The sequence below is a fragment of the Muntiacus reevesi genome, chromosome 16 (genome assembly GCF_963930625.1).
Source record: "Muntiacus reevesi chromosome 16, mMunRee1.1, whole genome shotgun sequence".
NCBI classification, from domain to species: domain Eukaryota; kingdom Metazoa; phylum Chordata; class Mammalia; order Artiodactyla; family Cervidae; genus Muntiacus; species Muntiacus reevesi.
In genome coordinates this window covers 61,901,104-61,914,584 of record NC_089264.1, presented here as the reverse complement: position 1 = coordinate 61,914,584, position 13,481 = coordinate 61,901,104, and the positions used below count along the sequence as shown (strand labels likewise).

Below are 13,481 nucleotides of genomic sequence, written 5' to 3'. Positions count from 1 at the left end.
TGTATAGTCTTACTATGTATCGAATGTTAACTCTGTTTTCAAACTGAGAATGACTTGGACCCACTTTGTTTATGCAAAATCGAAAATGTCCGAAGTTTAATAGTGAGCAAAGATACTCCACGTGGGAGATGACGCTGACCACGTTCTAACACTGTGCTCTGTCGTTCAGTTGCTGAGTCATGTCCAACTCTTTGCGACCACGTGGACTGTAGCCCACCAGCCTCCTCTGTTCATGGGACTTCCCAGGCAAGAATACTGGAGTGAGTTGCCATTTCCTTCTCCAGGGGATCTTCCCAACCCAGGGATCAAACCCATGTCGCTTGCTTGGCAGGCGATCCTTTACCACTGAGCCACTGGGAAGCCCAACACTGCACTCTGCTGCCCCTCTGTCACCTGGACCTGAGGTTTCTATCTAATTCCCTGCTGCCACCCTCACTCCAATCCCAGGGACTTGGCACTCCATCTGGACAACTTTGGCTTAAATACAGATACAGATGCCTTCTGCCTCAGATTCCTGAACACCAAAGACCTAAGAGAAAAGACAAAGGCCAACAGCCACACGTGCACAGCTCCTCCCCCCACACCACGTCCTCCCCAGTTGTGCGGCTCTGGGCCTCTGCACACACTCCTGCTGTCTGCCCCGAGTGCTTTTCCTTCCTTTTCTACTGTGTAACCCTCCACTCATTAATCATAAGATAAGTTTAACCTCTTTCGTGCAGCTTTTCTTGATCCCTTCTCATCCCCAGAGAGTTGATGACTCTCTTCTTTGTGTCTTTTTAATACTATGGATTAACTACCATTACTGCATCTTCAATACAGGATTACCTCTATTTACTAATATGTCTGCCTACTCTATCAAGAGCAAAGCTGAAAGCTGGGGATGTGTCTTATCCGTTTTATATCCCAGGCTCTAGTATTATGTCACTGTCTTCCATTACTCCATTAATGGAATATTCCTCCATTATGGAATATTTACTCCATAAATATTTATTATTGATCTATGGTATAAGCAACACCTTAAGGAAAAGAGGGGTGCACAGAACATATGGGATCCTGGGTGCATGGAACTGACATCCTAGTTGGGGGAGATAAATTAACCTATAAATAGATGGTTCTAGATCCAGGCAAGTGTGCAGGAGATGGAACATACTTTGGATTGGATGGTCGGTGAGATTTACTGAATCTTACTACCATATTGAAGAATTGATGCTTTCGAACTGTGGTGCTGAAGACTCTTGAGAGTCCCTTGGACAGCAAGGAGATAAAACCAGTCAATCCTAAATGAAATCAACCCTGAATATTCATTGGAAGGACTGATGCTGAAGTCCAATACTCTGGCCACTGGATGCAAAGAACTAACTACTGGAAAAGACCCTGATGCTGGGAAAGATTGAGGGCAGGAGGAGAAGGGGACGACAGAGGATGAGGTGGCTGGATAGCATAACTGACTCAATAGATATGAGTCTGAGCAAACTCCAGGAGACAGTGAAGGACAAGGAAGCCTGCGTGCTGCAGTTCATGGGGTCACAGAGTCTGACACGGCTTAGCGACTGAACAACAACAAGATTTACTGAGGAGGTGACATCTGAGCTGAGACCTCAGTGAAAAGAAAGGAAACAGCCACATAAAGACCTAGGAGGATAGCACTCCAGGTAGAATGAGCAGCATGCTTGCTGAATGAAAACTTCTAGAGGATTAAAGAGGCATAAAAGCGCTGACTCTCAGTCAGGGTTCACTGTTTCTAAAGCAGGTTGTGTGAACCCAGGACCCAAGGTCCTCAGTGTCACTCTAACCCGACGCTGGCACACCTTTGCCAGCACTCTGCCTTGGACCCTCACTCTCTGACGCTCCCCTTGCCTCCCCCATGAAGGGCACCATCTTAACAACTTTTCACTTCCAGGCATCACAAGCCCCACTGTGCTTCCATGCTGGTATTCTACAACCTGGGATACATGAATAGACTTTTAGTATCATATGTACGATTTTCACAGATGTCAGCTTTTCAGGTTAAAGGATCTATGGTTTTCTCAAAATAATCTTTAGTCTCCAAGAAGGACAGAATTGGCTTGTCTAGAGCAAGCATGAGAGGTGGTCTCGTATCTCCAGGAACACCTCGTCATTCTATATGTAAGGGTCTGGTATTCAAAACACAGAACAGAGCAGCAACCCCAGAGAAACTGTATAATCAGCACAACACACGGAGCTGGGGTAAAAGGCGTCAAAACAGAACAGACCGAACAGGAAGACTCAGCCTGCGGAGCGGCGTCAGATGATGATGCTTCACCGACAGCAGACGTGGGGGACGCTGACCTCAGATGCCGAGGATTCAAGGGGCAAGGTCCACATCAGAGGCAGAGATGAGGCCAAGGCCATGAGGACTAAGGGGCTGAAGGGCAGGAGGGACTGTGTAAACAGAACTTAGCAACAGAGAGTCTGAGAGGTCTTTGGAAGAAATGATATTTAAAGAAGCATTTCATCAGATCTGGTAGCTAGAGGCAGGTGGTGAAGGGAGAATGAATTTTAGACAGGGGAAATGGTACAAAAACCATAATGACTCCAAATTAGGAAATAATCCTTTGTTCCACGAAGAGAGTGAGGCTGGATCGGGAAACAGAGGGAGGCCATGGCTCAAGTCCCACCTGGTCATCAGTATCCTTGACTTCCAAGCAAACAGGAGTCAACATGTGGCTAACTGCAGGGGGCTGGCAAAGGTAAAAGATCAGCAGAATAACCGGCAAAATTGATAAAACAGAAGAAAACGGATATCTACTTCTGACAGAGCCTGAAAAGGAGTACAGAGAAGAGGCTGTATGCATTCTTCACCTTTTTTTTTTTCCTCAGAGGTTGGAGAAAAATTAAGTCCAGATGTTTGGAATAGCTTGACATATGGTAATGATAGGATATAACAGGTATTATATCCTTAGAGCCAAAGAAATGCATTGGATAACTTTCAGTGAAATGATCTTCCTAGATTCTAAATTGCCCTATTTGTTGGAACTTTGAAAAGAGCCAGATTTCCTTCCAGGCCTTTCCAGGACAAATGAGATCCCTGAGGTATACTCAGATCGCATCTCTACTATGAAAGTCTACGTAAATTCAATGCAGAAACAAAAGTCTTCCCAAAATTGTTTATTTCTTGTTATGTCACCTATTTCAGAAATCACCAACTGCTTATCAGTCTCATGGCTAGGGAACCCTCATCTTGAATGAGGGTAAAGAAGAGTTAATGAAATGTGGAGGGCAGAGAAGACAGTTGAAATTTTACCAAAGTGATTTTAAGTGCAGCAAAAGTTTTGATTTCTAATTCTTTCCCACAAGCATCTTTCCCATCTTCTACGTGGTTCTTCCCTATTTTCCTCTCAGGACTTAAGAACACACCCTCTTGAGCTCTGATATAGAAACACTGGAAAATGATCTGCTGAGGACTAGGAATGGGGAAGAGGACACAGATTTGGTGGGATTTCGGGGGGGATTACAAAGAGATAAAAAGGCCTCTGAATTTCCCTATCAATTAGACACACTTACAAGGAGATCCAACCAGTCCATACTAAAGGAGATCAGTCCTGGGTGTTCATTGGAAGGACTGATGCTAAAGCTGAAACTCCAGTACTTTGGCCACCTCATGTGATGAGTTGACTCACTGGAAAATACCCTGATGCTGGGAGGGACTGGGGCAGGAGGAGAAGGGGACGACAGAGGATGAGATGGCTGGATGGCATCACCGACTCGATGGACATGAGTTTGAGTAAACTCTGGGAGTTGGTGATGGACAGGGAGGCCTGGCGTGCTGTGATTCACGGGGTCGCAAAGAGTCGGACACGACTGAGCAACAGAACTGAACTGAACTGAACCAGTGTATGAGATGCCTCCAGTAAGTTGTGCCGGTTCTGAAAGTGAGCCATGATCATTAAAGCAAGGCAGCTTTCTCCAGGCTCAGAAGTGACTGACCTTGACCAGAAACATGTTTTTCAGAAATGGTATACTATCTCTTGACACTGAACTCTCTCCAAAGTTAAGATACTGTGAATGTGTGGCAACCAGACTGAACTCACAGTCTCTTCTCAGGCAGAAGAGACAACGACGTGTGGCTCTGTTACAATTATGAGAATGCTCTTTCATTGCTCATCACGGACAGACAGGTTTCAGGTCATGCAGTCACACTTACAATGGGGCTACTGAAGGCAGCCTGTCTGGAATGAGGTACTTCACTGGCTCCTTCTCTACTTTCTAGGGCGAAACAGCTCCCAGTAAGATGATTCGAGGAGACACTTCCTAAAGGCCGGCCGTGAACTGTCCTGCAGCTGGGGGCCCTTGATTTCGCCATATTGCTGAGGGAGCCGCTGGGAGAGCCGGCAGAATCTTCATCTTCAGAGGCAGCTTCCTGATAGGATTCCAACCTCTTGGCTGAGGGAAAGAAAACCACACTGGGTCATTCCCTGAGACGAAACACTTGCAGGTCGAATACATCAAGCATTTTCTTAAATAGCTATTTCACACGATCTCCTCCTTTCTTAAACTTGGCTTCCAAACTCCTCCAATACTCTGAGTTAATGAGCTTGTATCATTGAGAAAAGCAGCAGCAATGAGAGAGGCCACAGTTCCTTCCTTCAGCACCAACACATCCTTCCTCTGTGGCGGCGTCTGGTCCCACTTTTAAACTATTATCTCCATGCACATTCTGGGCACATATCTGCACACTTCACTCCCTCACCCCCTTCAAGTCTCCTTGAAGTCATGTCCCTTTGTCAGGGAAGACTTCTCAGGTCTAACCACACGGTTCATTATAAATCCTACCTCAGAACTTACCACCATCTATACATCTATACATCATAGACCTTATTCTTAATTCTTTGAATCATCCATTAGAATATAAACTCCGAAAGGGCAGAGAAGTTTGCCTTTTGTTAATATGATATTCCTAAAGCCCAAGGAAGCAGTTGATACTCAAAAATACTGGCTGAATAAATAATGGACATCTTAAATTTGGTATGGTAAATGTAGACTGCTCTTTCTCTTCCCCCAGGCTCCCATCAAATCACTCTTTCTCTGGTCTTTCTCATCTTTGTAAATGAAACCTAAATATCTACCTAGCTATTTATACTAAAAATCTAGGATTATCTTTGATTTCTCTTTTCTTCCTTATCCCTAGTATTGAAAGCATCACCAACAGCTATCTATCATTCATCTGAAATATATCCCAAATACCTAAACTTCTCTTCATCTCCATCACCTTAATCCAATCCACCATCATCTCCCAAATGGACCAGAACAGCAGCCTCCTGACTGGGCCCCTTGCTCTATGCACTCCACTCCTGAAACAGTAGCTAGAGAGATCTTCCAAAGACAGAGCACATCAGACTACTGCCCACACAAAACTTTCCAGAGGCTTCAGAGTTCACTTGGAATAAAATCTGAATTCCTTATCTTGGCATACATAACTCAAAATGATCTGGCCTCTGATGACCTAACTTTCCTGGCCCCTCTTCTGCACTAAATCTAGCCCCACTGGCCTTGCTTTACTTTCAAACTGTCAAGCTCATTTCTGTCTGAGGCCCCTATACTAGCTGCTCCATCTGACTGGAAGGCTTTTACTCCTGAATTCAAAGACCAAGTCATTCAGATCTAGGCTCTGATATCCCCCAGAGAGAGGCCTTGCTCAACCATACCATTCAAAGTACCTTCTGTTCATTCTGTATCATAAAGTGTAAGCAAATGCTAGTCATGTCCAGCTCTTTGAGACCCTATAGACTGTAGCCCACCAGGCTCTTCTGACCATGGAATTCTTCAGGCAAAAATACTGGAGTGTGGTGGATTTCCTACTCCAGGGGACCTTCCCAACTCAGGGATCAAACCCAGGTCTCCTGCTCTGCAGGCAGATTCTTTACCATCCATGCCACTGGGGAAGCCCAATCACCCCATTTTAATTCTCTGCAAAACAATTTTTAATATTTTTTATTTAAAAATTAGTTGTGATAATTTTCTCCAACAGAAGTTCTATGAGAGGAGGGGCCTTGTCTGTCTTGTTTATCATTATGTCCAGTGTCTGAAATAGAGCGTAGACAATCAAAAACCACACGCTTGTTTGGATTGCTAGTTATCTGTATTCATGCCAGTTCTAGCTACTGAATAGGTATGGTTTCCAGGAAGTTAACTGATAAAATAAACAGCATCTGCATATTCTATTTAGTTTAGTAGCTTTTGTCTATGTTTTCAAGGACAAGGAGAGGCTAAGAGGCAACACGGAGATTCTGTCTTCTAGGACCAACTCTTTCCAAGAGCACGTGGCTCCCAGCAAAGCACCTGCCTTTCTAGGCCTCTATTTTCTTACTGGAAAAATGAATGATTTGGACTCAATGACTTCAAGATCCTTTCCAATTCTGCAGTTCTGTAAGTTTATTATATTCTCTGCCTAAAAAAATACAGACGATTTCCCTATATGTCCTTTGAACTTCAAAAACAGATGTATTTATTGCATCCAAAATACTCTGAGGTTCTCCATGCTTCCCCATGCCTTTGCTCAGGATAGCCATTCTCCTCCTTTCTACTTACCTCAGTCCTAGTTCCTCACTCAAGACCTCTGCTTCATCCCACTCACTGGTACCACTTTATAGCTTAGATATACTGCTAAATGTTATTATGTGCCAGTCATTTGTCTCATTTAATCACTGTAACAACGTTCTGAGGTAGATATTATCAATACCTTCATTTTGTAAATAAAGAAATAAAAATTAAGTAAGTTTCCCCATCTCATGAGAATGATACAGATCAGTTTCATTTATATCCAGTTCTGTTAAACTCCACAGCCAGTGCTATAAGTCTTCATGCTATATTGCTTCTAAATATAGCCAAAAAATTAAAATGGTCAATATTCCCTGCTTGATTTCAATGAGTCCATGTTTTGTAGTTTAAATATTATATGAATAATGAATAGGGTATGAATAGACGTATGAATAACACCCCTAGCATCAAGGGAAAACCCACTGCAGGACAGAGCACTGGCAGTTACTGAGCACCTCCTTTCCATCAGGCATCTCTCGAGGTCCTTTATTTTTTTTGATTTTTTATTATTATTATTTTCCCTTCCCTTTTCACACTCCCCTAGCATTCTTTGCTGACCCTTGGCCACCTTGCCGGGGCCACTGTCTGTGAGCGTACATTCTGTGCCAAGTCCTTTGTACAAACACTACATGTAGCTGTATCTATATACATTTTACCTTTAACGTTATTGGCTAGAAATTATCACTGTTCCACTTTGCAGCTAAGTAGAGTAAGACAGTAAACAGTTCAGAGTGGGTGGAACTGGGATCTGAATTTGAATTTTCATGACTCCAAAGTCAGACAAGTATCTGCTACATGTCCTTAGCAGTTCCTTTTTTTTTTTTTTTCTTACTTTATTTTTTTTTTTTTAATTTTATTTTATTAGTTGGAGGCCAATTACTTCACAACATTTCAGTGGGTTTTGTCATACATTGACACGAATCAGCCATTGAGTTACACGTATTCCCCATCCCGATCCCCCCCTCCCACCTCCCCCTCCACCCGATCCCTCTGGGTCCTCCCAGCCCACCAGGCCCGAGCACTCGTCTCATGCATCCCACCTGGGCTAGTGATCTGATTCACCATAGATAATATACATGCTGTTCTTTTGAAACATCCCACCCTCACCTTCTCCCACGGAGTTCAAAAGTCTGTTCTGTACTTCTGTGTTTCTTTTTCTGTTTTGCATATAGGGCCATCGTTACCATCTTTCTAAATTCCGTATATATGTGTTAGTATGCTGTAATGTTCTTTATCTTTCTGGCTTACTTCACTCTGTATAATGGGCTCCAGTTTCATCCATCTCATTAGAACTGATTCAAATGAATTCTTTTTAACGGCTGAGTAATATTCCATGGTGTATATGTACCACAGCTTCCTTATCCATTCATCTGCGGATGGGCATCTAGGCTGCTTCCATGTCCTGGCTATTTCTTAAAAAACTGGAAATAGAACTGCCATACGACCCAGCAATACCACTTCTGGGCATACACACTGAGGAAACCAGATCTGAAAGAGACACGTGCACCCCAATGTTTATCGCAGCACTGTTTATAATAGCAGTTCCTTATAGGGCCTCCCAGGTCACACGAGTGGTACAGAACCTGCCCGCCACTGCAGGAGACCTACGAGATGTGGGTTTCGATCCCTGGGCTGGGAAGATTCCCTGGAGGAGGTCATGGCAACCCACTCCAGTAGGCCTGCCTGGAGAGTCACATGGACAGAGGAGCCTGGCGGACCGCAGTCCACGGGGCTGCAAGGAGTCAGACACGGCTTAGGCGACTCAGCACAGCCCCACACCGCACACGGCCACTTGAAGACAAGAGGCTAGCTCAGCGATTCTGAACGGAGGTCACTGTATCCCCTAGCAAACTTCTGGCAATGCCTGTTGACAATCTGGCTGTTACATCTTGGGAGGGGTGCTGTGCCACGCAATGGGCAGAGGCCGAGAATGCTTCTAAACATCCTAAACAACCCCCATTAAGACAAAGTCATCCAGCCCAAATGTCAACAGTGCCAGGTTGATAAATGCTTGAGTAGCTAAAAAAAATGTCACATATTGACAATGTGATATGTCATTTCAAATAATTAAAATAATTATAAATAATTAAAATACTATACAACATATATAAACATGAAGGTTATACTTTAGGAATTTCTCATAGCCATCATTAGGGAGAGTAGTCATCAAGGAACTGTGGAATTAGTATAAAGCCAGATAGCTGAGCTGTTCCTGTAGGATGAACTTGCTCAACAGGGACTGATAAACCTAAGAGTGAAATAACAAAAGACATGCAGTAACTCAATCTTTAATCACTTCTGGGAAGCTATGAGAAATAAATAGACCAGTAAAGTTACACTGTGATTCAGAAAACAAAGCTACTAAGAGCCATGGTTTTAGACTCTGAAATTTTTTTAAAAATTGAGCACAGAAGCAAAGGTTTATTATTATACTGATAAACAAAATCTATCCAAATGATCATCAAGACTTTTATTATGTCTCCTAAAGTAGACTATAAAAGTTTTATGAACACCTCAAAGTGGCAAGAGAACTCTTGCCTTTCAGCTCATAAGAGAAAATATACAACTTCTGTAATGTTTCCTTTGTCGCAAGGTAGGTACTATGTTAGACGCTACATTAACTACTTTATTTCTCTCTTATTTAATCTTATTTATTTTAATTAATCTTATTTAATTTTCTTCCAATGCTCCTGTTCAAACATCCAGTAATCTGTTCACAGTCTATTATTTACATTTATGTGATATCTGGAAGAAGTGAGCATTAGCCTATGGAACAAAACATTTATCACACTTTTCAACGTGCTCTCCAAAGGGCCAAACACAAGAATGAAAAGCACAGGACACTCGGATAAACTTCTTTCAACTGTATCATCCCCATATCCTCCATTGAACATTTTGCTATGAACTAATTACACAAACATTTCCAGCATTCCAACTTTCACCTGCTTGTAAACAGCACACTCAGCTGAGTTTCTTTCAACTGTATCATCCACACAGCCTTGACACAAAGACTTTTATTCTAATTCCTCATATTTCCAGAATTCCAAGAATTTCTAGGTCAATATCTTCAAAGCCCCAAACCTTGATCAGCACAAATCCACCTCCAAAACCGACTGCTTGAAAATCAAAACAATACAGAAAGGCAACACTGACTCTAAACCTATGACACTTAAAAAGGTATTTTTATGTTTCCAGGTGTCCCCCCACGTTGGACCATGAGCTTCTCAACAGACAAGCCTATCTCTTATTTTGACAACAATCATTGTAACAATGTGCTCGGTCGCTCAGTCGTATCTGGCTCTTTGTGACTCTATGGACTACATCCCGCCAGGCGCCTCTGTCCATGGAATTTTCCAGTCAAGAACACTGGAGTGGGTTGCTGTTTCTTCCTCTAGGTACAATAACAATACTAGCAACTAATACTTATAAAGAATTTATTCTGTGTCATGCTCTATGTGCCTTTAAAATATATATTTACTTATTTGGCTGTGCTAGGCCATAGCTGCAGCACATGCATCTTTCAGTTTCAGCATGTGGGATCGAGCTCCCCTGACCAGGGATTGAAGCCAGGTCCCCAGCACTGGGAGTGCTGAGTCTTAGTTACTGGACCACCAGGGAAGTCTCCAAGTGCTTTTTCATAATTTACCTTCTCTTGTCCTCTTTATCACCCCCATGAAGTAGATACTATTAATATCACCAATCCTTTTTTATCATAGTCCAGAGGAATTATATCACTTGCCTAGAGTCACACAGCTTGCTGGAAGTGAAGATGGGAATCGGATTTAGGAGGCTTGATTCCAAAATCCTCGTTCTTAGAAACCACTAAAGGCTGCCACTACGTCCATCAGATTTACAAGCTCCATCATAAAGGCACTGTGCAGACATATCCAAATTGAGGGACATCCTACAAAATCCCTAAAGAGTGCCCCTCAGAACTCTTGAAGTGAAAAGTAAAGTGAAAGTGTTAGTCACTCAGTCTTGTCCGATTCTTTGTGACCACCTGGACTGTAACCCACCAGGCTCCTCTGTCCATGGAATTTTCTAAGGCAAGAATACTGGAGTGGGTAGTTATTCCCTTTTCCAGGGGATCTTCCTGACCCAGGGTTTGAATTGATTCAAATGAATTCTTTTTAACGGCTGAGTAATATTCCATGGTGTATATGTACCACAGTTTCCTTATCCATTCGTCTGCTGATGGGCATCTAGGTTGCTTCCACGTCCTGGCTATTATAAACAGTGCTGCGATGAACATTGGGGTGCACGTGTCTCTTTCAATTCTGGTTTCCTCAGTGTGTATGCCCAGCAGTGGGATTGCTGGGTCATATGGCAGTTCTATTTCCAGTTTTTTAAGAAATCTCCACACTGTTTTCCATAGCGGCTGTACTAGTTTGCATTCCCACCAACAGTGTAAGAGGGTTCCCTTTTCTCCACACCCTCTCCAGCATTTATTGCTTATAGATTTTTGGATAGCAGCCATTCTGACTGGCGTGAAATGGTACCTCACTGTGGTTTTGATTTGCATTTCTCTGATAATGAGTGATGGTGAGCATCTTTTCATGTGTTTGTTAGCCATCTGTATGTCTTCTTTGGAGAAATGTCTGTTTAGTTCTTTGGCCTATTTTTTGATTGGGTCGTTTATTTTTCTGGAATTGAGCTGCAGGACTTGCTTGTATATTTTTAAGATTAATTCCTTGTCCGTTGCTTCATTTGCTATTATTTTCTCCCATTCTGAAGGCTGTCTTTTCACCTTGCTTATAGTTTCCTTCATTGTGCAAAAGCTTTTAAGTTTAATTAGGTCCCATTTGTTTACTTTTGCTTTTATTTCCATTACTCTGGGAGGTGGGTCATAGAGAATCCTGCTGTGATTTATGTCAGAGAGTGTTTTGCCTATGTTCTCCTCTAGGAGTTTTATAGTTTCTGGTCTTAGATCTTTAATCCATTTTGAGTTTATTTTTGTGTATGGTCTTAGAAAGTGTTCTAGTTTCATTCTTTTACAAGTGGTTGACCAGTTTTCCCAGCACCACTTGTTAAAGAGATTGTCTTTTCTCCATTGTATATTCTTGCCTCCTTTGTCGAAGATAAGGTGTCCATAGGTTCGTGGATTTATCTCTGGGCTTTCTATTCTGTTCCATTGATCTATATTTCTGTCTTTGTGCCAGTACCATACTGTCTTGATGACTGTGGCTTTGTAGTAGAGTCTGAAGTCAGGCAGGTTGATTCCTCCAGTTCCATTCTTCTTTCTCAAGATTGCTTTGGCTATTCGAGGGTTGTTTTTTTTTTTTTTTTTTTTTTTTGTATTTCCATACAAACTGTGAAATTATTTGTTCTAGTTCTTTGAAAAATACCATTGGCAGCTTGCATTGAGTCTATAGATTGCTTTGGGTAGTATACTCATTTTCACTATATTGATTCTTCTGATCCATGAACAAGGTATATGCAGGCAGATTCTTTACTATCTGAGCAGTCATCCAAAAAAGGAAAAGCCAAGAAACTCAAAATCTAGAGGCACCTAAATGATGAGTAAGTGTTACGTGGTGTCCTGGATGGGGTCTGAGACAAAAAAGACCTCTGGTAAAAACTAAGGAAATCCCAATAAAGCCTGGATTTTAGTTAACAATGAAGTATCAATATGGGCTCATTATTTGTGACAAATGTATCTGAAGACTAATGTAAAATGTTAAGACAAGGGAAAGTGGGCAGGAGGAGCATACTGGAATGCACAATATCTTTATAACTTTTCTGTAAATCTAAAACCACTGTAAACTAAGTATTTATTAAAATTCATTCTTTTTCAGCAATCTTTTAAAGGAGTTTAAAATTTTTTAATATGCATACAAGTAACCTGAGGTACTGTTTAATGAAGATTTTAACTGAAGCTTTAAATAGGGGCCTGAGACCTGCATCTCTGAGATACACCTGGGCGTTGCTGATGCTTAGTCCATGGACCAAATTTATCAGTTGCAAGGCTTTAAAACAAGAAATGGTGTCATCAGATGTATTTAGTTTAACTGCATAAGAGTAATGGGTTATTTCTCAGCAGTAACATTTTCAATGGAAATATCTCATAGGCAATTCTTCTGACAGAAAATCCTGAAGGCTTAACTGATTTTCATTTCAGTGAATATAAGGCCTCGGGGTTAAGTTCTGAGGAAAGCTAGCCTGTATCACTATCACCTTCAGCATCGAGAGAGAGACAGAGGGAGGGATGTGTGTGTATGCATAGGCTTGTTTTTAAACCATTACAGACAAGCGACTTGGCTATTGAGGGCTTCCCTGACAGCTCAGTTGGTAAAGAATCCACCTGCAATGCAGGAGACCCCAGTCTGATTCCCGGGTTGAGAAGATCCTGGGAGAAGGGATAGGCTACCCACTCCAGTATTCTTGGGCTTCCCTTGTGGCTCACCTGGTAAAGAATCCACCTGCAGTGTGGGAGACCTGGGTTCAGTCCCTGGGTTGGGAAGATCCCTTGGAGAAGGGAATGGCTATCCACTCCAGTAATCTGGCCTGGAGAATTCCATGGACTGTAGAGTCCATGGGCTCACAAAGAGTCGGACACAACTGAGTGACTTTCCCTTTCACAGACCAGAGACCAGGAGCTGTGAATGTATATATGGTAGAAATGTGTGGACAGGTAACGTCAACACCTCCCAGAGGTGGTGTAATACTCCCTGGCTCACAGACAGGTACCTTACCAATTACAGTTCAGTCCTGGTAGCATTTGATTCTCAGTCACTCAGCACCTTCTCTGCACAAGGGGCCGCAGAAGAGAAGGACTCACTGGGCAGCAGTGTATACATTGAAGGACAGGGAGAGAGAGGGCTGGTATCAGCTCTCTGAGATACTACAAAATTAAAATCCCACAAATACAAAAAATAATACAGTGTTTCCCACCATGTATTTTGTGAGGCATTACTGCTATAAGA

At 42.4% G+C, this 13,481-nt stretch overlaps 1 protein-coding gene across 3 annotated transcripts in view; it reads right to left on the bottom strand.

Annotated features, from left to right (window-relative positions):
• The window catches only part of ATP10D (ATPase phospholipid transporting 10D (putative)), a 122,613-nt gene that overhangs the window by 47,134 nt on the left and 61,998 nt on the right, over nucleotides 1-13,481 (bottom strand). For all 3 annotated transcript variants that reach the window (XM_065907207.1, XM_065907209.1, XM_065907208.1), the window contains exon 10: nucleotides 4,166-4,404. In XM_065907207.1, coding sequence (XP_065763279.1) covers nucleotides 4,166-4,404 — 239 coding nt within the window. The remainder of the gene's footprint in view (nucleotides 1-4,165; nucleotides 4,405-13,481) is intronic.